This window comes from Gnatocerus cornutus, chromosome 8 (assembly GCF_029298725.1).
Source record: "Gnatocerus cornutus isolate USDA-ARS CGAHR chromosome 8, icGnaCorn1.1, whole genome shotgun sequence".
Classification (NCBI taxonomy): domain Eukaryota; kingdom Metazoa; phylum Arthropoda; class Insecta; order Coleoptera; family Tenebrionidae; genus Gnatocerus; species Gnatocerus cornutus.
The window spans coordinates 8,012,670-8,038,274 of NC_142240.1; the positions used below are offsets into that span (position 1 = coordinate 8,012,670).

The 25,605-nt window shown below is 30.1% G+C and overlaps 1 protein-coding gene across 4 annotated transcripts in view; it reads right to left on the bottom strand.

Moving 5' to 3' along the window:
• The window catches only part of DAAM (disheveled-associated activator of morphogenesis-like protein), a 91,508-nt gene that overhangs the window by 4,279 nt on the left and 61,624 nt on the right, over positions 1-25,605 (bottom strand). For all 4 annotated transcript variants that reach the window (XM_088042714.1, XM_088042715.1, XM_088042713.1 and 1 more), the window contains exons 2-3: positions 20,785-20,907; positions 95-223 (exon numbers count right to left, since the gene is read on the bottom strand). In XM_088042714.1, coding sequence (XP_087898840.1) covers positions 95-223; positions 20,785-20,829 — 174 coding nt within the window. In that variant the 5' untranslated portion in view covers positions 20,830-20,907. The remainder of the gene's footprint in view (positions 1-94; positions 224-20,784; positions 20,908-25,605) is intronic.

Here is a 25,605-nt window from a genome sequence, read left to right on the forward strand (position 1 = left end):
CGCTAATCGTAATTTGTTATTGGGAAAAATTAATTAGTTTCACCGGAAGTAGCACGATGATGATGCTTCAAAATGAAAGGAATTTCGTTCTTACCACTAGTTCTGCAAATTTGGAATCGAGTTCCTCTTGCGAAGGCATCGGTTGTGTTGGAGTGATCGCCTGAAGAGTCAGAGTTCCGGTGTTTTCGACCACACAGTACGTTATTTCGGGGGGTTCGTCATCCTAGAAACAATTCAAAATAGACATTGATTCACCCTGTATATGAAAGACATAAAATTATGATTATTTCTGTTTTGAAGACCGAATCTTTCCATCTGTTGATTGTAGTCTAGGAGATATTGAGTATTGAAAATTTCTAAAAATTCAATATACGAAACTTTAAACGGCCATAGCTCATTTATTTCTTGTTGTCTGTGGATTTTGAACCCGTGTTTGGAATCTGCGTGAAATTCTGCGTAAAAGAAGCACAATAATGTAACTTTGCTTGACTAATAAACAAGATATTGGCCGAAATAGGTTTTTAGGCGGTCATTTTCGAGTGATTTTCGAGAATTTTTTTCAGGGCAAAAACGACACTTAATGTTTTTGAGTTATGTACAATCGAAAGAGCAGTTCAAAGTCCAATTTTCAGCTCATTAGGTCAAGTAGCTATGACAAGTAGTCAAAAATCGAAAAATTAATTTTTCCTAATTTGTATCTTAAATATTCCCAAGTTGCTATGGAAACAAAGCTATTCTAACATTCCGTATCGAAATGGATATTCTAGCACTGAAAACGAATTGGAAAATAGCGAAAATAGCTCTGTTACAAGAACAAATTAGGAAAAATAATATAAAAACCTCGTTCATAAGGCCATTTAGGCACTCATCCATTATAAAACTCGCGGCTTTGCCGCTCGTTTTATAAACTTGGATTCGTGCCTAAAAAATTGCCTTATGAAACTCGGTGTTTTAATATACTATTTTTTTTCATCGTTAGAGTCGGATTTTTTTTTTCCAAAAAATCGAATTTTGGATATTTGAGAGCGGATTCTAGAATAAAACAGCACGAGAAAAACTGTGGCGAATATTGAATTTTTCTATCTGTTGTAGTGTTAGAAATATTAAGCATTGAAAATTCTGAACTAAAAATTCACTACCTTTATCCGAAAGTTTAAACAGCCATAATTAAGTTGTTTGTTGTCGCTTATGGATTTCGAGCCCGAATTTGGAATCTGCATGAAATTCTGCGTAAAATGGGTACCCATTACTTACCTTTAAAAAAATAAGGGAGACGTCAATCAAAAAAATTAAAAAATTAAATTTTTAAATTTCGGAAAGTGTACGGGTTCTTAACAGTAAAATACAAGAAAGATCGAATTTTTCAATCTGTTGTTGTTTTCTTAGAATTTAAGTTAAATTGTCAATTAGAAAAAAATAAATTTTTGAAATTTTTAAAATTAGATAGGTCTAGACTGAGAAAATCTACTAAATTTTGAAAAAAAATTGTGTTTTGTAATGTTAATATTTTTTAATTCTGGAAACGATAGAATTATTGACATTCTAAAATTAAAAGTAATTGAGCTCACAAATTTTAAAATTTACATAAGCAAAACGGTTAAAGTTTTTTATTCTTTTTAGATTTTAAAATTTTTGAATTTTAGAAAACTATAGTAGTTCTAAAATGAAAAAGAATTAAGCTTAACATTAATTTATAAAAACATTGGAATTTAGAAAATTTACAAGATTAAATTAAAAAAAAACAAGATATTTTGGAAATTTTTTGAATTTTCGAGTTGTGGAATTTTATAATTATAAAGTTTGTTAATTTTGAAAAATGTACAATTATTTGAAATTAAAATCAATTGAAATGGCTAAATTTTATAAAATTTTTGGAAATTCGAAAATTTGCAACGAAGACAAAACGGCCTACAATCTAAATATTGGAAATATATTTATTAATTTTTTCTATCAAGATTCTGTTATATAAAATGTCTGAAATTCAAAAAATTAGAATGGAATAAACTGAAAAAATCTATAGAATTTTAGACAATTTTTAGATTGTTTAGTTTTGGAATTAATATAAAATCTTAAAAGGGTTAAATTTTGGAAAATGTAATAACAGCAAGTTCAATAAAATACGAGAAAGATCGCATTTTTCAATCTGTCGTTGAGTTCTTAGAATTTAGAATTGTCAATTAGAAAAAAATAAATTTTTGAAATTTTGAAAATTAGATAGGTCCAGACTGACAAAATCTACTAAATTTTGGAAAATTTTTGAGTTTTGTAATTGGAATATTTTTGAATTCTGGAAACGATAGAATTATTGACATTCTAAAATTAAAAGTAATGGAGTTCACCAATTTTAAAAAATATGTATTTGGAAATTTGAAAATTTGCATAGGCAAAACGGTAAAAGCTTTTTAGTTTTTTTAGACTTTAAAATTTCTTAATTTTGTAAAATTTTTGAATTATTGTAGTTCTAAAATGAAAAAGAATTAAGCTTAACATTAATTTATAAAAACATTGGAATTTAGAAAATTTACAAGATTAAATTAAAAAAAAACAAGATATTTTGGAAATTTTTTGAATTTTCGAGTTGTGGAATTTTATAATTATAAAGTTTGTTAATTTTAAAAAATGTACAATTATTTAAAATTAAAATCAATTGAAATGGCTAAAATTTATAAAATTGTTGGAAATTCAAAAATTTGCAATAAAGGCAAAACGGCCTACAATCTAAATATTGGAAATATATTTATTAATTTTTTCTAGCAAGATTCTGATATATAAAATGTCTGAAATTCAAAAAATTAGAATGGAATAAACTGAAAAAATCTATAGAATTTTAGACAATTTTTATATTGTTTAGTTTTGGAATTAATATAAAATCTTAAAAGGGTTGAATTTTGGAAAATGTAATAAGAGCAAGTTCAATAAAATACGAGAAAGATCGCATTTTTCAATCTGTCGTTGATTTCTTAGAATTTAGAATTGTCAATTAGAAAAAAATTAATTTTTGAAATTTTGAAAATTAGATAGGTCCATACTGACAAAATCTACTAAATTTTGGAAAATTTTTGAGTTTTGTAATTGGAATATTTTTGAATTCTGGAAACGATAGAATTATTGACATTCTAAAATTAAAAGTAATGGAGTTCACCAATTTTAAAAAATATGTATTTGGAAATTTGAAAATTTGCATAGGCAAAACGGTAAAAGCTTTTTAGTTTTTTAGACTTTAAAATTTCTTAATTTTGTAAAATTTTTGAATTATTGTAGTTCTAAAATGAAAAAGAATTAAGCTTAACATTAATTTATAAAAACATTGGAATTTAGAAAATTTACAAGATTAAATTAAAAAAAACAAGATATTTTGGAAATTTTTTGAATTTTCGAGTTGTGGAATTTTATAATTATAAAGTTTGTTAATTTTGAAAAATGTACAATTATTTGAAATTAAAATCAATTGAAATGGCTAAAATTTATAAAATTGTGGGAAATTCAAAAATTTGCAATAAAGGCAAAACGGCCTACAATCTAAATATTGGAAATATATTTATTAATTTTTTCTAGCAAGATTCTGTTATATAAAATGTCTGAAATTCAAAAAATTAGAATGGAATAAACTGAAAAAATCTATAGAATTTTAGACAATTTTTATATTGTTTAGTTTTGGAATTAATATAAAATCTTAAAAGGGTTAAATTTTGGAAAATGTAATAAGAGCAAGTTCAATAAAATACGAGAAAGATCGCATTTTTCAATCTGTCGTTGATTTCTTAGAATTTAGAATTGTCAATTAGAAAAAAATAAATTTTTGAAATTTTGAAAATTAGATAGGTCCAGACTGACAAAATCTACTAAATTTTGGAAAATTTTTGAGTTTTGTAATTGGAATATTTTTGAATTCTGGAAACGATAGAATTATTGACATTCTAAAATTAAAAGTAATGGAGTTCACCAATTTTAAAAAATATGTATTTGGAAATTTGAAAATTTGCATAGGCAAAACGGTAAAAGCTTTTTAGTTTTTTTAGACTTTAAAATTTCTTAATTTTGTAAAATTTTTGAATTATTGTAGTTCTAAAATGAAAAAGAATTAAGCTTAACATTAATTTATAAAAACATTGGAATTTAGAAAATTTACAAGATTAAATTAAAAAAAAACAAGATATTTTGGAAATTTTTTGAATTTTCGAGTTGTGGAATTTTATAATTATAAAGTTTGTTAATTTTGAAAAATGTACAATTATTTGAAATTAAAATAAATTGAAATGGCTAAAATTTATAAAATTGTTGGAAATTCAAAAATTTGCAATAAAGGCAAAACGGCCTACAATCTAAATATTGGAAATATATTTATTAATTTTTTCTAGCAAGATTCTGTTATATAAAATGTCTGAAATTAAAAAAATTAGAATGGAATAAACTGAAAAAATTATAGAATTTTAGACAATTTTTAGATTGTTTAGTTTTGGAATTAATATAAAATCTTAAAAGGGTTGAATTTTGGAAAATGTAATAACAGCAAGTTCAATAAAATACGAGAAAGATCGCATTTTTCAATCTGTCGTTGATTTCTTAGAATTTAGAATTGTCAATTAGAAAAAAAATTAATTTTTGAAATTTTGAAAATTAGATAGGTCCATACTGACAAAATCTACTAAATTTTGGAAAATTTTTGAGTTTTGTAATTGGAATATTTTTGAATTCTGGAAACGATAGAATTATTGACATTCTAAAATTAAAAGTAATGGAGTTCACCAAATTTAAAAAATATGTATTTGGAAATTTGAAAATTTGCATAGGCAAAACGGTAAAAGCTTTTTAGTTTTTTTAGACTTTCAAATTTCTTAATTTTGTAAAATTTTTGAATTATTGTAGTTCTAAAATGAAAAAGAATTAAGCTTAACATTAATTTATAAAAACATTGGAATTTAGAAAATTTACAAGATTAAATTAAAATAAACAAGATATTTTGGAAATTTTTTGAATTTTCGAGTTGTGGAATTTTATAATTATAGTTTGTTAATTTTGAAAAATGTACAATTATTTGAAATTAAAATCAATTGAAATGGCTAAAATTTATAAAATTGTTGGAAATTCAAAAATTTGCAATAAAGGCAAAACGGCCTACAATCTAAATATTGGAAATATATTTATTAATTTTTTCTAGCAAGATTCTGTTATATAAAATGTGAAATTTAAAAAATTAGAATGGAATAAACTGAAAAAATCTATAGAATTTTGGACAATTTTTAGATTGTTTAGTTTTGGAATTAATATAAAATCTTTAAAGTGTTAAATTTTGGAAAATGTAAGAGCGGGTTCAATAAAATACGAGAAAGATCGCATTTTTCAATCTGTCGTTTTCTTAAAATTTAGGTTAAATTGTCAATCAGAAAAAAATAAATTTTGGAAAATCTACTAAATTTTGGAAAATTTTTGTTTTGTAATGGTAATATTTTTGAATTCTGGAAACGATAGAATTATTGACATTTCTCACAAATTTTAGAAAATATTTGAAAATTTGAAAATTTACATAGGCAAAACGGTTTTTTAGTTTTTTTAGATTTTAAAATTTTTGAATTTTGGAAAATTTTCGAATTATTGTAGTTCTAAAATGAAAAAGAATTAAGCTGACAACATTAATTTAATTAATTTCTAAAAAAATTGGAATTTAGAAAATTTACACCAAGATTAAATTTAAAAAAACAGGATATTTTGGAAATTTTTTGAATTTTCGAGTTGTGGAATTTTATAATTATAAAGTTTGTTAATTTTGAAAAATGTACAATTATTTGAAATTAAAATCAATTGAAATGGCTAAAATTTATAAAATTGTTGTAAATTCAAAAATTTGCAAAAAAGGCAAAACGGCCTACAATCTAAATATTGGAAATATATTTATTAATTTTTTCTAGCAAGATTCTGTTATATAAAATCTCTGAAATTTAAAAAATTAGAATGGAATAAACTGAAAAAATCTATAGAATTTTGGACAATTTTTAGATTGTTTAGTTTTGGAATTAATATAAAATCTTTAAAGTGTTAAATTTTGGAAAATGTAAGAGCGGGTTCAATAAAATACGAGAAATTTCTTAAAATGTAGGTTAAATTGTCAATCAGAAAAAAATAAATTTTGGAAAATCTACTAAATTTTGGAAAATTTTTGTTTTGTATTGGTAATATTTTTGAATTCTGGAAACGATAGAATTATTGACATTTCTCACAAATTTTAGAAAATATTTGGAAATTTGAAAATTTACATAGGCAAAACGGTTTTTTAGTTTTTTTAGATTTTAAAATTTTTGAATTTTGGAAAATTTTCGAATTATTGTAGTTCTAAAATGAAAAAGAATTAAGCTGACAACATTAATTTAATTAATTTATAAAAAAATTGGAATTTAGAAAATTTACACCAAGATTAAATTAAAAAACAGGATATTTTCGAAATTTTTTGATTTTTTGGGTTGTAGAATTTAATAATTGTAAAGTTTGTTAATTTGGAAAAATGTACCATTATTTGAAATTAAAATCAATTAAAATGGATAAATTTTATAAAAAAATTTTTAAAATTAAAAAATTTAAAAAAAAAATTAAAGAATTTTGGACAATTTTTAGATTGTTTAGTTTTGGAATTATTATAAGATTTAAAAAAAAGTTTGAATCACTGTAATTCTAAAATGTATAAAGGAATTTAGCATTTAAGCAAAGTTATGAGAAATAAGTAAATTTACAACAGGATAAAATTGAAAAAACAAGGCATTTTGGAAAAATTTTGAATTTTTGAGTTGTGGAATCTTATAATCATAAAATTTCTGAATTTTATAAAACGTAGAATTACTGTAAATTTAAAATTGAAATCAGCGAAACTGACGAAATCATTAAAATTTTTGAAAATTCTAAATATTGTATGGGGGCAATGGGGGCATACCTGCGTAGTTTTGTAATCGTGAAAGTTTTGCATGCCACTCATTTTGCATATTTGTTTATTATTTATAAAGTAGGTTAACAAGCGATTAATGTTAATTAATTGTTTGATAATTTACGCAAAAGAATTTAAATTTTATTTGTTCTTCTAGATCCTTTGATGACTCAGATAAGACGCTAAAACACGATTTTTTCAGCACGTGGAACTATGAATTTTTAAAAATCATTCCAAACAATAATTTCCTGACAAATCTCTATTGAATACCTCGCACCTTTGTAACTTTCTTTTAATCTCAAGGCTAATGAAATAAAAAAGAACTCGAAAGAGGCGTTCCCTAAAATTCCCAAGAATCCATCACGATGATATGCATCAAAGGTCACAATAATAATCGAACGATATAAAGCAAAACCTTGCATAAACAATAAAAATGTCGTACATTTGAGTTACAGGAATCGGATTCAAGGCTCTTAAACAATTACGCGATTACGCACAGTAACAAGTTGAAGAAGAAGAAAAATACCACACCGACAATATTTCAAGATTAAATCATACTATTCTACGTAGGAGAAAAAACGAGATGAGAAAGTAACCGGCTGCATTCTCCGATGATAGATTATAATATGTTGGTGCCTGAAGCTGTTTATTTCTCTGTGTTATGATAAAAACATCGGAATTCTACCGTAATTTGTGGTTGAACCCGAGAGAAGATAGCGCGCAGTCCTTCAGGGCGGTTTTTCAGCGAACGAAAATTTCAGTGTCAAGGTTGAAATGCGTCCTGACGCTCATTTTCCCCCTGAAAGTTATAATTAGAGCGCCCCTCAAGGCACTCGCTGTTTATTTATTCGTATGACTTTCTCCATTTTGGCGGTGCTTTTACCTTTTAAGAAACTCGTGGTAAAGTCGCGTGATTTCTATTTTTGTGCCAGGCATTAAAATTGCATCTGAATCGAAAACAAATCTAATTTGGGTGTGATGTAGTAATTGTATGCGGATTTTTAGAACTCTGATAGCCTTGGGTCTAATTGAGGAAGTTACTTTCGAACAATAACCGATTGGCAAATTAAAATTACAACAAGTGTAAGCCGATCATGGTGCTGTCCAATTAAGAAAACTAATTATTGGCGATTGGAATTTGGGCGAGTAATTAATTCAGGTCGGTATTTGATCTATAAATGAGATTTTTTCGTTTAATTATAGCCAGAATTAGTGAACTATAAAAAATTGAATTGCTTTATGCAATCGAAAATGCCAAATTTAAACAATATTTAAATAATTATATGCTAAAAGCAATCTTCTGGACACGCAATTCGGCGGATTAATTTTGCGAAAGTCTGACTGAAGGGAATTTGAATCTGTAATTTATTTTTAGACTGTTATTTTATTATAATTACATTGTAATTTGGTTTTTAACATAAATGCTACACGTGATGTTAAACAGATTTTTGATTGCCGGGTTTGCTAAATATTTAAATCGAATTACGTAAAAAACGGAGAAACTTAAAAGCAACAAGTAAATAAAAATTAAATTTTATTGACATACAGAATAATTTTCAGAATCTCAAGGAATCATGGCCACTGTTAAAAGAATTCTAGAGTACAAAATCCCAAAAAATTGCAGGAAATCAAGCTAAACCAGCAGGATAATTTTTTTTGAGAGAATTCCAATTAGATATTAGTTTTTAATTGGAATACAGCCTTGAAATTTGTGAAAATTATGTATTACTTCAAACTTGTTTGTTAGATTTGCCAAATTACAAAAGACAGATTGTAAAAAAATTATTGTTTGAAAGAACCAAAGTTCCAAATGTACCCAGAAATGAGTTCACCTTTAAAATTTTGGCCCTCTGGCGACAAGCCGCTACTTTAATCAGCCATAACTCAGTTATTTGTTATTTGTGCCCTATAATTCAAGGTTGTTCCAAAAATAAGCAAGATATCGACCGATGTAGATTTATATAGATTTAGACAGGAAATTCTTTTTTCGAAAAAAAAAAAAACATTTTGAATTGCGGAAAATGTGAGAGCAGAATCTTAACAAACAAAATACGAGAGCATCAATATTTCCGATCTTTTAAAAATTTTGCCATAACTTAGTTATTTCTTGTCATACTAAAATTTTGAGCCCGATTTTGAATTAATCGCACAATTCTGCGCAAAATGATCGCCACCAACGTAAGTTTGCTTCACTAATAAACAAGATATTGGCCAAAATAGTTTAAGCTGTCGGCTATCAAATTTTGAATATCTGAGAGCGGACTCTAAGGGAGAAAAACGCGAGAAAAAAAACGACAAAACCTGCATCTTTCGCTAGTTTTAGATACATTATTGTGCAATAAAAATTTTGAAAGTAAAAATTTACTATCCAAAACTTAAACGGTAATAACTGAGTTATTTATTGTCGGGTGTGGATTTAGAGCCCGTATTTGGAATTTGCGTGAAATTCTGCAAAAATGAAACAAAAAAGTACCGGAAAAACGAATTCCGAGATAAGCAATTATTTTTTGAAGTTCGAGAATTTTGAAATCGGATTTGAATTCAACGCAAAATTCTAAAAATGAGCGCCACATACGGCTGAATTGCAAGAAAATAGCAGAAATCTGCACGAAATCATCAAAATTCTTAGAGAAATCCGCTTATTTCGATGCAAAACGACGATTTTTCGCTGATTTTCGCCGTTTTCTGGCTTGGATTTGTAAAGAAGAGCGGAAAATCTACAAAATCACCAATTTTTATCAAGGTTCAACGGCTGAATTGCAAGAAAACAGCAGAAATCTGCACGAAATCATCAAAATTCTTAGAGAAATCCACTTTTTTTGATGCTAAACGACGAATTCTCGCTGATTTTCGCTGTTTCCTGACTTGAATTCGCAAAGAAGAGCTCGAAATCTACAAAACCACCAATTTTTATCAAGATTCAACGGCTAACTTGAACGAAAACAGCAGAAATCTGCACGAAATTATCAAAATTCTTAGAGAAATCCACTTATTTTGATGCTAAACGACGAATTCTCGCTGATTTTCGCCGTTTTCTGGCTTGAATTCGGAAAGAAGAGCTCGAAATCTACAAAACCACCAATTTTTATCAAGATTCAACGGCTAACTTGAACGAAAACAGCAGAAATCTGCACGAAATCATCAAAATTTTTAGAGAAATCCGCTTATTTTGATGCAAAACGACGATTTTCCGCTGATTTTCGCCGTTTTCTGGCTTGGATTTGTAAAGAAGAGCTCGAAATCTACAAAACCACCAATTTTTATCAAGATTCAACGGCTAACTTGAACGAAAACAGCAGAAATCTGCACGAAATCATCAAAATTTTTAGAGAAATCCGCTTATTTTGATGCAAAACGACGATTTTGCGCAGATTTTCGCCGTTTTCTGGCTTGGATTTGTAAAGAAGAGCTCGAAATCTACAAAACCACCAATTTTTATCAAGATTCAACGGCTAACTTGAACGAAAACAGCAGAAATTTGCACGAAATCATCAAAATTTTTAGAGAAATCCGCTTATTTTGATGCAAAACAACGATTTCTCGCTGATTTTCGCCGTTTTCTGGCTTGAATTCGCAAAGAAGAGCTCGAAATCTACAAAACCACCAATTTTTATCAAGATTCAACGGCTAACTTGAACGAAAACAGCAGAAATTTGCACGAAATCATCAAAATTTTTAGAGAAATCCGCTTATTTTGATGCAAAACGACGATTTTGCGCAGATTTTCGCCGTTTTCTGGCTTGGATTTGCAAAGATCAGCTCGAAATCTACAAAACCACCCATTTTTATCAAGATTCAACGGCTAACTTGAACGAAAACAGCAGAAATCTGCACGAAATTATCAAAATTCTTAGAGAAATCCACTTATTTCAATGCAAAACGACGATTTCTCGCTGATTTTCGCTGTTTCCTGACTTGAATTCGCAAAGAAGAGCTCGAAATCTACAAAACTACCAATTTTTATCAAGATTCAACGGCTGAATTGCAAGAAAACACCAGAAATCTGCACGAAATCATCAAAATTCTTAAATAAATCCGCTTATTTCGATGCTAAACTACGATTTCTCGCTGATTTTCACCGTTTTCTGGCTTGGATTTGCAAAGAAGTGCTCGAAATCTACAAAACTACCAATTTTTATCAAGATTCAACGGGTAACTTGAACGAAAACAGCAGAAACCTGCACGAAATCATCAAAATTCTTAGAGAAATCCGCTTATTTCGATGCAAAACGACGATTTTTCGCTGATTTTCGCCGTTTTCTGGCTTGGATTTGTAAAGAAGAGCTCGAAATCTACAAAACCACCAATTTTTATCAAGATTCAACGGCTAACTTGAACGAAAACAGCAGAAATCTGCACGAAATCATCAAAATTCTTAGAGAAATCCACTTTTTTTGATGCTAAACGACGAATTCTCGCTGATTTTCGCCGTTTTCTGGCTTGAATTCGCAAAGAAGAGCTCGAAATCTACAAAACCACCAATTTTTATCAAGATTCAACGGCTAACTTGAACGAAACAGCAGAAATCTGCACGAAATCATCAAAATTTTTAGAGAAATCCGCTTATTTTGATGCAAAACGACGATTTTCCGCTGATTTTCGCCGTTTTCTGGCTTGGATTTGTAAAGAAGAGCTCGAAATCTACAAAACCACCAATTTTTATCAAGGTTCAACGGCTAACTTGAACGAAAACAGCAGAAACCTGCACGAAATCATCAAAATTCTTAGAGAAATCCGCTTATTTCGATGCAAAACGACGATTTTTCGCTGATTTTCGCCGTTTTCTGGCTTGGATTTGTAAAGAAGAGCTCGAAATCTACAAAACCACCAATTTTTATCAAGATTCAACGGCTAACTTGAACGAAAACAGCAGAAATCTGCACGAAATCATCAAAATTCTTAGAGAAATCCACTTTTTTTGATGCTAAACGACGAATTCTCGCTGATTTTCGCCGTTTTCTGGCTTGAATTCGCAAAGAAGAGCTCGAAATCTACAAAACCACCAATTTTTATCAAGATTCAACGGCTAACTTGAACGAAAACAGCAGAAATTTGCACGAAATCATCAAAATTTTTAGAGAAATCCGCTTATTTTGATGCAAAACGACGATTTTCCGCTGATTTTCGCCGTTTTCTGGCTTGGATTTGTAAAGAAGAGCTCGAAATCTACAAAACCACCAATTTTTATCAAGATTCAACGGCTAACTTGAACGAAAACAGCAGAAATCTGCACGAAATCATCAAAATTCTTAGAGAAATCCACTTATTTTGATGCTAAACGACGAATTCTCGCTGATTTTCGCCGTTTTCTGGCTTCAATTCGCAAAGAAGAGCTCGAAATCTACAAAACCACCAATTTTTATCAAGATTCAACGGCTAACTTGAACGAAAACAGCAGAAATCTGCACGAAATCATCCAAATTTTTAGAGAAATCCGCTTATTTTGATGCAAAACGACGATTTTCCGCTGATTTTCGCCGTTTTCTGGCTTGGATTTGTAAAGAAGAGCTCGAAATCTACAAAACCACCAATTTTTATCAAGGTTCAACGGCTAACTTGAACGAAAACAGCAGAAATCTGCACGAAATTATCAAAATTCTTAGAGAAATCCGCTTATTTTGATGCCAAACGACGATTTCTCGCTGATTTTCGCCGTTTTCTGGCTTGGATTTGTAAAGAAGAGCGGGAAATCTACAAAATCACCAATTTTTATCAAGGTTCAATGGCTGAATTGCAAGAAAACAGCAGAAATCTGCACGAAATCATCAAAATTCTTAGAGAAATCCGCTTATTTCGATGCTAAACTACGATTTCTCGCTGATTTTCACCGTTTTCTGGCTTGGATTTGCAAAGAACAGCTAGAAATCTACAAAACCACCAATTTTTATCAAGATTCAACAGCTGAATTGCAAGAAAACAGCAGAAATCTGCACGAAATCATCAAAATTCTTAGAGAAATCCACTTATTTTGATGCTAAACGACGAATTCTCGCTGATTTTCGCCGTTTTCTGGCTTGAATTCGCAAAGAAGAGCTCGAAATCTACAAAACCACCAATTTTTATTAAGATTCAACGACTGAATTACAAGAAAACAGCTGAAATATGCACGAAATCATCAAAATTTGTTGCACTAATAAAATAGATATTGACCGAAATAGGTTTTTAGGAGGTAATTTTGGGGTGATTTTCAAGAAACTTTTGCAGGGCGAAAAACGACGTTTAATGTTTTTGGGTTATGTATCAATTGAAAGAGCATTTTAGAGTCTATCGTCTGTCCAAATATCAGATCGATAACACAAGTGGTTTAAGACAGGCGGTCATAAAAAAAAAATCAATTTTTTCATCGTTTCAGCTGGATTTTAAAGAGTTATGTATCAATCGACAGAGCAGTTCAAAGTCAATCGTCTGCCCAATTTTCAGCTCATTAGAACAAGTAAAATTAAATTTTTTTCATCGTTTAAGTCGGATTTTTATTTTTTTTTTAAATCGACAATCGAATTTTGGATATCCGAAAGCAGATTCTATACCATAAGTCACGAGAAAAACCTTGGCGAAGACCGAATCTTTCTATCTGTGGTAGTTTCGGAGATTTTGAAAATTTTGGAACTAAAGATGCACAATCCAAAAATTTAAACAACCATAACTCAGTTAGTTATTATCGTATGTGGATTTTGAACCCGAATTTGAAATCTGCGCGAAATTCTGCGTAAAATGAGTAGCGCTATAATAATGTAAGTCTGCTTTACAAATAAGCTAGATCTTCACCTAACTAATTTTGTCAAAATGCAAAATTATTGAAATTTTTTTGTTTTTTTGACCTTTTGAAAAACGCCCTCATTTCCACTTATTGCGGTTTTACACTCATTAAATACTATCATTTCATACTTGACTTCGTTATGCCGGTTTATGACTACAATTACAAGTTTTTAATGAGCCGTTGATTCTTAAATACCGTTATATTGCGACAATCAAGTTTTTCCACTTGTTTTTGCAATAGTTAAGGGCGACTGATAACAACACGTGCTTTTCTGTGCTAAGTTCAAGATCGCCGCAAATGCTAGTGCAAACAAGGACATATTTAAATTGTACTGACGCAGCTAACGGGCGTCAGAAATGCAGTCGTATTTTTATGAGATTGACTTTAAAATGGAAATTTATATCGGAGTTGTTGATTGATATTTCTATAACGGTATGTTATTTTTTCAGGTGAAAAAATCGTACTTCTAGAATGTGAAGAAGGTGAAAGCATCACGCTAATATTCGCGTATTTTAAAACCACTTCACCCGTTTCTGCTTGAAAAACATATTTGTCTGATCCTTTCTACTCAAACATTTACTCAAAATGATTCACATCAATTTTAGTTTGCGAAAGATTACTTCACACATCAACACATGTTAAATTATTCCAGAATTCAGCCGCGTTATCTTAACTCGGCGATTTGCATTAATTATCCTTCGGCTTCATTAGGCATTCTCTCTGATGAGCACACGCTTTCATATTGTTTCCCAGATTAAAACCATGCCGATGGAAATTCAATTTTCATAAAATAGAAAAAGTGCGACATTTAATTAGCATAACCCATTTCCTACAGAAAAGTGTGTTTATGGATTAAGCCGCTTTGACATTTCACAAATGGCACGATATGACCTGCAGTGACACAGGTCAGGGCGAAGAAATCGCAGATACAAATTTGCACATATGCAAATAACATTGTTAGCTAAATTCGAGCTTCAAGCCGCAATTAAGCCGGTAATACCGGTAATCGGACTGCAATTATGATGACGAGAATGTTGATAATGACTTAATTCTAAAATTGGACACGATCATGCTTGTACAAGATGCTAATTTTATCTTTCACGATCCGATCAGTACAATTTTCACTTATTAGAAATTATTGTTTTTGCGGGATTCATTCATGTTTTTAAATTAACAGTTAACTTTACTTCGTGATTTTGCAAAAATGTGGATTTAATTAATTAAGTGTGTCGTAGTGTCAAATTAATAATGTCGACCTGTAATGCTTTTTTCGAAAAGAGAAACAATGGCAAAAATGAAAAGCAGTTAGCGAAGAAAGGTTTCTGTGCCAAGAGGTAAAAGACTCTGAAAGTACTCTGAATTTCGATCGTATGAAAAAATAACTAAAAGCTCCTTAAATATTCAGGGGATTTAATAAAACAGATTTTTGAAAATATTGCAAAAATGGTGGATGCGCCAGGTTAGAAGTTTTGAATTAAAGATTCTGAGTATCTATTTCCTTCTTATTTAAATGTAGAGATAAGAATTTCTCAAAATATTTACAGAAATTGAAAAAGCAACAAAATTTGATACTCAACCGACAGAATCGAAATTCCGAGGCTCTTTTAGTAACAAATCAGAAGAGGCGTTGCTGAAATAGCGCGCTGTTGATTTATATTCCGGAACTAACAACCAGGAATTGGATTTCCAATTAAAATATGAATTAAGATCGCTCCTTAGATTAGTTTTTTTGTAAATTTAAGAGGAGGCGACCCGTTTTGCTCTTATGGATATTCAGTGCTAATTTCAAAAAATTATATCTTCGTTACTATGAAAGATATCGATATGAAACAAAAACGAATGAAATGTCCAAAATATTTTCTAGACATTATCTGGGGCAAAAATCCCAAAAAGACGTTTATTCACCTATAAATTAACTTGATGTTTGTTCTTAGCAACCCAAATTTCCAGTACAGCCGTAACTAAAAGAAAAATTAAAAAAAAGTCGACTCCGGATAACGTCTAGATTTCCAAATTGTGAATTGATATGCAAAAACAGCGATCTAATTTATTTATAAATAAATGAGCTATGCCAATTTTAAAATTCTTGATTGAAATTTTGTCTGCATTCTGGTAATTTATGACCAGCTATTAGAAGTTAGTTAAATATGCGAAATAAACCAAATTTAGGTACTTTTTTCCATTCAAACAATGTAGAGATGGATATGTTGAAAGAGACCATTCATTTGAATAAGTATAATTAATTAAAAAGTCACTTATGTAATTCTGGATCGGTTTACATAATAATTTAATTAAACTAATCTTTCAAATATTTTGAAGATTTAATTTACCTTCAGGAAATTCCTATGTTATTGCCTTTAGAAAATGTACATAAGCAAATTAAAAATTTTAAGATTCTAACATTTTCAGGATTCTGAGTTTGAACAAAATACTGTCTGCCAGCGGATTTTAATTTCTATTTCATTTGTTACTCAAAAATCATAAAGTGTCTTTAATTTTATCTTTTTGTGAGCTAAAACATCCTAACTGTGTCAACATTTTATTACTTAGAATATGCATAAAAAATCCGTTTGGTTTTGTGGTAAACTTTTGAACAAATTACCTGAGTGCTTATGTCTTATGATTGAGATTAGTTTTACAAGGTCCGGCAACACTTGTGTCCACCCCCAAAATCGTCTTTAATTTTATAGAGAAAATTTTGAAAATCTGCATACGCTCATAGCTGACAAAGCTCTAGAAGCTGACGGAAAAATTCGTTTTTTATCACCGATAGTTTCGGCGTCGCGACGCCTTAAAAATGCAATTTGTAGCTAATCGTGAGGGTTTGTGAAATCAACCTCTAATTTATTTATTTTTCAATATAAATGTGTTAAAAATATCTCAGTTGTCATTTTAGATTTAAGGCAAATTGTATTCAAAATTGGAGGAAAAAATGTCGTTTTATCAAGTTAGTTTTCAATTTCATTACGTCAAAAATGGAAAGTACGTTTACACCCATCTGTCAACATCTTGTGTCACAAATGATATCAAATCACACTTGTGAAATTTTGGTGTAAACGTAGTTTGCCATTGCGCCGTCATAATTTTGAAAGCGTTTTTTTCGCAAATTTTAAACAGAATTTGGATTAGATTTAAAATAAAAACTCAAAAATTTGTATAACAGTTATGTTGAAAAATTTTAAATTCGCGAATATTTCAGCAAAATCTCAAAAATCGCTAAAAATTATACTCACTTCTTAGACGGCGCGACGCCAAACAAACTGTGATAAAAAACAAATTTTTTGGTGAGCTTCTAGAGCTTTGTCAACTATGAGCCTACGCAAATTTTCAAAAATTTATCTTCAAAATTAAAGACGATTTTGGGGGTGGACCCTGTATTCTTGGATACAAAATGATTCTTTTAAAAACGGGGAAAATCATCTCTTTTTTCGACAATATTGTGACTGAATAATCCTAGAAAATTACTTATACCTGAGATTATTTAGATCTAAAGGATATTTGCCGACAAATCAAACATGAAACATTTTTATCTATATTTTTAATGAAAAAATACAACTTGTGATGTAAAAATTAAAAAATATACTCCTATTTTAGCTTGTTAGATCAAAATGGCAAATCGACCCTGTTTAAAGAAACCAAATGAAGTTTTTAATTCAAATTGAAAATTTGGTGAAAATCGAAAAACTGACTTCCCTATGTCGAAATGTTCTGAGCAATGTTCAAATGTTCAAGCATTCGCAGTTGCAAATTTTTATATTATAACAGCAAACAATGGCCCTTCACAGAAAATTCAAAAAATAGTCTTTAATTATTTACAATGGATTTTTTTAGTAGTGAAATTTGCTAATTATTTATAGATGTGTGTAATATTTCTTAGAAATATCTACATGTTGAAGCACTTCAACTTTTTAACAAAAACAAAATTTAATTTTTTAGGCAATTTTTATCGTTAATATTGCAGGTGCGCCACACGTTCCATATTGTGTTCAAATAGTTTTTGCTTTTTACATTTTTTTTCTATTTTCAATTAGGCATCGTTTTTGAACCAAAATTTAAAGAAAATTTAAAATTGAATTTTAAATTTGGCGCCGTAATTTTAGCGCGATCCACTGAGTTTAAAATTTTCTTTCATAATAGGGGCTATTCTGTATCGAGTCTATTAAATTTGAAGGTGTGTTAAAACTTTAAAGGTCCCTTAAAGTAAAATTCCTATTCTGTATCACCGAAGTCCGTTAAAATTTTAACCGAAGCTGCTTATTTTAAAGGCCAAGCCGAGATCATCCTTTGGTGCTTTTAGATTCACTTTAACAGTTGGTTTCGAGATTATTTAATAAATGTTACGAAATAAGATGAATTTTGTTGAATTCTTAAAATGCAATGACATCAAATTTGATGCATTTGGTAAATCTTTGATAACAAAGAAACCACATGTATGAGATGAAATTTGAAGTTACTTTAAATATTATTGAATGAATTTGTATATTCTGATAAAACATTTAATTTAATTGAGCAATTCAAGCGAGTCATTTTCTTCGTCGAATAAATAATTTATGATTAAAATTGTTCCGATTATTCAAATAAAGCCCTTTGATTATAGTAAACAATTTATAATAATAATATTATGTTGTAATTAGTACAAAATGCATTTTGACATTAGATTTTTATTTAAAAACTCTACACGATGGATAGCGACTTGGTCATGTTTTAAAAATTACAGAAATGCATTTTAGACGCTTATTTAAGGCGAGTGCCAAGACTCGTCGCTGATCAGAATTCGAGCTGAGCTGTCACATCGGGAAGGTTGTCAAGCGGTACCTCAGTTTACAACACCCCTTACTGTGCTATCGTAAAGTGATTGTAAAATAATAAATGCTTATTTTGTCTCTGTCTGGTAGAAATACTTTTTCATGGGTAAAATAATATGAATAAAAAACTTTTATTTTAAAATTGTACGTACATCAGTACGTTGTTCAAAATAGATCAAAGTATTATTTAATATTAGAATGCCAAACAGAAATTTTCTAAAAAAAACTAAACTTATCTGTTTTATGTTTAATTTTATTTGTTTCCAAATAGATACGTATTTGGTATGAAGGTATACTCAAAAGATACAAAATACATAGTATAATAATGTGTATAATATGTACATGTTAGTAAGTATTTATAAGAAAAGTGGTATTTACATAATAGGTACTTATTTACAATATTGACAATTAACTAGTACATAGGTAACACAAACTCAATGACGGCGGATCGGAATAGACAATCTTTGTTTCCTAGAGTCAATTAATTCCAGCAACATGTGATCAAAATAAAACTTAATCAATTTTGGTTCCATTTTTTTTTCCAAAAAGTTGTGTCTTTATAAATATATTCATATTTTATATCACTTTCTTGTCCAAACCAAACACCCAGAATACACATTTTTTTTCGTGTTATTCTTAACTGCCCTTGGATTTGGTAATACCAATTATGATTTGAATTTACAATGTATGTTCCATTTTTTTTCTAGTTACCAGAAGTCAACCTTTTTATTCTCCGAAAAAAAATTTATATTGTTCTCAATGGAACAAGATTTAGTGGGTTTTTCAGTAAAAGTTGAACCGGCCGGCGGCAAAATGAAAGAAATTGTCATCACCTAGTAAAACTCCGGTCAGTTTCTTAGATAAACTCTAATCCAATATTGCAAACATCAGGTAAATTGCATCCGGTCAGGTCGCTCCATAGAGTCATACCATTCAAAACAATTTTGTTTCCTTCAACATTTTTTATTCATTGATGAACTTTTAAATTTTAGTGAAATAAGAAAAAAATAAACATAAATAATAAAATATGTAACAAGAAAAATATAAATAAATTACTATTTTATTAAATTTCATTTTCTAAATTTTACGTCCAACACCGTGAAGTAGTCGAGAAATTAATTCGTGTGTCATTGAAAGACTTTAGTTGAAAACATGACTATAAATTAAATGAATTTTCATACTACATAGTTGTTTCTATAATTTCATACATCAAGCATTATGAAACTTCGATGTGCTTGTACTTATTAGCACTTTTAATAACGCTCTTCTAATTGTAACCATTTTATTATCCTCTGTGCGAAACAAGCAGGTAAAAATTTTAGAAGAAATCCCTTGATTTACAACTTCCAAAGCTGGTCAAGAAACCGCAAATGAGGGTTCGCTTATAAATCAACCTAGTCGTAAATTATCTGCAAAGCTCAGAGCTTCGATTGAAAAATTTTTGGTTTATCTCACTCATAACTAGACCAATTTTAATGATATCGATTTAAATTTAGCGGGAAAGTGATTTTGAAAGTATTCTTTACTAATTCTAAGTTTAAAAATTCACAAAAATCGGACATAAACTTCTATTCGTAAAAGTACCCCTAAATTATCGAATTTTCAAGTCCTTTAACTTTTAAATTAAATGTTTTTTCCAATGTTTCATTCTTAGTTTTAGAAGAAAATATGAATACAAGCAGTTGAGAATAAGAACGAAACTGATACATGAAAAAATAAGCGAAATATTTAGACGATACTTTACATGGGATTCTCCATAAGAAAAATGTCTTGGCACTCGCCTTAAATGTTTTTAAAAAGATATCAACAAAGTAATGTTCGCAAATAATTTACCGACTTATAATAAATTAAACTAAGTAAAAAACTGCACGTTTTGGTAATAAATAAGTTTGCATTTTATTATCTTTGAAATATTAATGTTGAACCAAAATGACCAAAAAACGCGTTTCAAGTTTCTAGTTACGTTTATACATTGTTCAAATATTTTTTTAAATATTATTTACGATTTGTCATTCTCATTAGTTTCGTTTCTCTCGATGACAGTTGTGAAAATCACAAAATGACATACAACAAACTCGATACAGAATAGCCCCTATTAACTTATAATAACGAATGGTCTGAAACCATCAGGTGGGGTAAAAATACAATTTCTCTTTGCTGTAAATATTTGGGGACAAATTCTTACTACCACTTGACCGACCAAAACTGCCATAAATCATATCTGGACGTTTACAATCTAGCCAAAGGGGTATCGATGGTGATTGACAGCTGCCAGAATCTGGTGGATTCTAGGGTCATATTTTGGTACTTACTTGGAGGCAGCCGCACCAGCCGCGCTTGGAGCGCACGGCCGGCATGGCTGGGATGTGGAATCGAGGCAGGGCGCTAGTTATATTCTCCCAAGCCGGCAGTTTGAGCGAACACTTTGGCAGCCCCTGCAACAAAAAGAAGCACTTAGAAACCTAACCAAAACAATGAAGGAAATTGCATTACATCAAAACGCACTCGAGCGAAAGTGTAATTGTGCGAAAGTAGGAATCTAGGATGTATTTAAATTATTCAAATTTATTTAAGTTGTTTTACTTATCGGCGATTTGTATCGCTCACAATGGAACAGTTACTTTATCGTTTTTGTTAAAGTTTGTCGTTGGAAAATTTCTCCGAATTTATGGGTGTTGCAGCGCTGGAATTGGAATCGCAGCGGCAACACCTGTTAATTGCTGCAAAAATATGACTAAACAGCATGTAGGAGAGTTAATAGTTTCCTGTGGTATTAATAGAAACGGACGCGATTGGAATCAATGTCAAAGGCGTGAAAAGTTTCTTCGTGGCCGCTGAACTGTGAATGTAATTGTTCTTCGTGGATAAACACAAGTGATTTCCTCCAGAGCATCGCCCAATAAAAAATAAAAATAAATCCTTCCTCTGTTGAAATGAAGGAAGTCCTCGCGTTTTTCTCGCATGTAGACCAATGCATTCATTTCCTCCAAGGCGTAACTGCACTAATGGTGATAAATTGCACAAATCTATCCCAGAGTGCTTAAAAATGCGGTCGCCACGTGAAAATGTCCATTTTTCAGCTCGTTCAGGCGCAACAAATTCAATCGAAAACCTATAAACGGATGCATGTAGGACACTGTTTTATAGCGGAAGAAATAAGGCCAAGAACTCGACAAGATTCGATTTTTAATTCCGTGCTGATTCATATAAGGCAAGACGAGTTTCTGAACGAACGCGAAATTATCGACACTTGACACTCCGACCTTAAGACGTTCCACAAAATGCGCCATTATAACGTCTTAATTATTCAATTAACTGTGCATTTTGTATTTAAAACAAACAACTTTTACTATACAATTCGCACGCGAGGAACGAGAGCTGACATTTAACGGAATTCACGTGTATTGTGCGATTTGAATAACGCCTTGAATGGCGTTTTTTAGTTTAGAAAAATACATTTTTTAAAAATTTTTTGTTTATTAAAAAAATGTGCATTTTATAATATCAACCAGCTTCTCCCGCACCAATGATTTTGGTCAAATTCGTAAATCGAAAAAGAAGCTCGAGATCTGGCCAAATTTGAGATCGATCGAACAAATTAGGAAAAATGAATCGGATCTGAATTTAAATCTCAGATTTGAAATCTACGAAAAATTCTGCATACTCTGAAGCATAATAACTCAAGTTTACTCGAAAAAATAAGCGATATGTCGATATCAGAAGTTTGGCATAGTTTTAGTCATGAATTTTTGCAAAAATTTGCAACTTTTTCTTATGTAAAACATCGCGAGAAAAACGATGGCGCAAACCGCATCTCAATTTCTGAAATAGTTTCCGAGATATCAAGCAAATGCGGGCCTTTTGGCGACAACCCAAAAATTCAAACGACCATAACTCAGTTATTTGTTGACGGAAATTGAAAATTCTCATGTTTTTAGATCCAGCGTGACATTCTGCGTAAAATGAGCCCATATTTGTTGAGTTTGCTTAATAAATAAACGAGGCATTGGCCAAAAACTGTTTTGAAGACGTCATTATAGGGTGATTTTCAAACAATGTTTGCAAAATGAAAACGACGTTTAATAGCTTTGAATTATACATCAGTCGAAAGATGAGCTCGAAATCTATCTACTGGCTAAATTTGAGATCGATCTGACAAATAGTTTACGAGTTATGACCAATATTAAAAAAATTGAAAAATTTTCATCGTTTGAGTCGGATTTTTTTTTCGCGAAAAATCGACTGTTGAATTTTGGGCTTTTGAGAACATGTTCTAACGTAAAATGAGCCGAGAAAAAGAATGGCGCAAACCGCATCTCAATATCTCAAACAGTTTCCGAGATATTCAACTTTAAAAATTAGAAAAAAATGAGGAAAAATTAAAATCAACTTTCCGAAGCTTTGATCGGTCATACCTCAGTTGTTTGTTGTCGGATCTGAATTTAAATCTCAAATTTGGAATTTGCGGAAAATTCTGCGTACACTGATGTATAATAACTTAAGTTTACTCTAAAAAATAAGCGAGATATCGATATCAAAAATTTGGCATAGTTTTAGTCACGAATTTTTGCGAAAATTTGCAAATTTCGACTGTAGAAAATTCAAAGAACTTTTTCTCACGTAAAAAATCGCGAGAAAAACGATGGCGCAAACCGCATCTCAATATCTAAAAAAGTTTCCGAGATATTGAGCACGAATTGTTTTGAACCTTCAAAAATTTGGCCCTCTGGCGACAACCCAAAATTTCAAACGACCATAACTCCGTTATTTGTTGACGGAAATTGAAAATTCTCATGTTTTTGGATCCAGCGTGACATTCTGCGTAAAATAAGACCCAAATTTGTTGAGTTTTCTTAATAAATAAACGAGAGATTGGCCAAAAACTGTTTTGAAAACGTCATTTTAGGATGATTTTCAAACAATGTTTGCAAAATGATAACGACGTTTAATAGCTTTGAATTATATACATCAGTCTAAAGAGGAGCTCGAAATCTATCTACTGGCTAAATTTGAGATCGATCGGACAAATAGTTTACAAGCTATGACCAAAAATAAAAAAATGAAAAATTTTCATCGTTTGAGTAGGAATTTTTTTTTCGCGAAAAATCGATTTTGGGCTTCAACGTCTGAAGAATCTAAAGAATCGAAACAGATTTTTATGAAATGCCAGAGTACTCCAAGTGAAACGTGAAATTTGTGGGGTTTCTAGGATCGATAGATAATAATTGCATTAGCAGATAATGGCAATGTGGTAATTTTAGCCCGTTTGAAAGTCTAAACTGCAAAGTAATTGCGAAATTTGTAGAAATTAAAGACAATATTAATATTCGCATCACAATGCGTTTGTTATGTACGAGGATGCGTTCTGCAATTTTGCAATCATGCAATGTGATCTGCAGTTAAGTAATTAGCGGTATCCGGTCTAAAATTACATAAGTTAGAATAACTATATGGACTTACATAAAGAAAAAGTGTTTTTCTCTGATTTTCCCAACGATCTGGACATTGACTTTACGTTTTGAGTTCGCTGGATTTTCTATAAGTTAATGAGCAATAAAATCAAGTGACGATTTTACACCCGAAGCAATCCAGAGCCCTTCACTACTAAACTCGTTAGTTCAAATGCACCTTAAGCAAACTTTCAAAATTTTAATGTTGTCTAAAGGTTGCTTCTCAAAATTTTAATTATTAATAAAGTCAAACGTGCGATATTTATGCGACCTTTACGATGCCCTGAAGAGCGCAATGTATCGAAGAATTTTGACGGTTGATAATTTTCTTGTCACAAGCACTGATAAATTGAGATGTCAACTTCTGCTTCGGGCATCCCAGACTGATTATTATTAGATGATTTGTTGGAGAAAATGAGGAAAAATGCAATCGCTGCACAATTAGTATGAGAGGCATGCCAGCAAACAAAAAAGATTAGGCATGAAGAATGCGCTTAAGATTTGGTCGGAATTCGGATAACAATTCCAAATGTCAAGGCGAATGATGAAAATGTTCGTTGTTTATTTTGCAGTTGGAAGAAACGATGATGATGAGTTAGACGGCAGCCCTCGGATTTTTCTAATGAACTCTTTATTAATTCGGTTTTGATCTAAATTTTTCTAAATCGGATTATTTAATAAGACAGGCAAGACTTATATACTCCACAAATTTGGTAATAGTGGCAGTAAAAATGTAGAACTTACAGGTCGTTAAAATTTTTGGTCAAAAATCAAGTTTTTCTTTGCTCCTGGAAATCAGAATTTCTAAAAAAATCTCTTTTTCGGTCTAAATTTTTCTAAATCGACACTCTTAATAAGGCAGTCGAGAGTGATAATCTCCACAAATGTCGTTAAAATTGCATGAAAAATAAAGAAATTACAGGTTCTTAAAAAAAATTTGGTCTTAAAACGAAAATTTCTAAAAATTCCACTTTTTGATCTAAATTTTTGCAAATTAGTGATATTACTAAAACAAACAAACGAAACAATTTGCATAAATTTCGTTTCTGTCGCACTAAAAAAAAAAGGAAATTACAGTGTTGAAAAAAATTGACATTTTCACAGTTGTCCAAATAAAAATTTCTAAATATTCTCCTTGTTGATCTAAATTTTTCTAAATCGGTACTTTTAATAAGACAGGCAAGACTTATAAACTCCACAAATTTGGTTATAGTGGCATTAAAAATGAAGAACTTACAGTTCGTTAAAATTTTTGGTCAAAAATCAAGTTTTTCTTTGCTCTTCGAAATCAAAATTTCTAAAAAATCTCTTTTTCGATCTAAATTTTTCTAAATCGACACTCTTAATAAGGCAGTCGAGAGCGATAATTTCCACAAATGTCGTTAAAATCGCAAAAAAAATAAAGAAATTACAGGATCTAAAAAAAAATGGTGACTTTTTTTGGTCTTAAAAAACGAAAATTTCTAAAAATTCGTCTTTTTGATCTAAATTTTTGCAAATTAGTGATATTACTAAAACAAACAAAAGAAACAACATGCATAAATTTCGTTTCTGTCGCACTAAAAATAACGAAATTACAGTGCTGGAAAAAATTGACATTTTCACAATTGTCCAAATAAAAATCTCTAAACATTCTCCTCGTTGATCTAAATTTTTCTAAATCGGTACTTTTAATAAGACAGG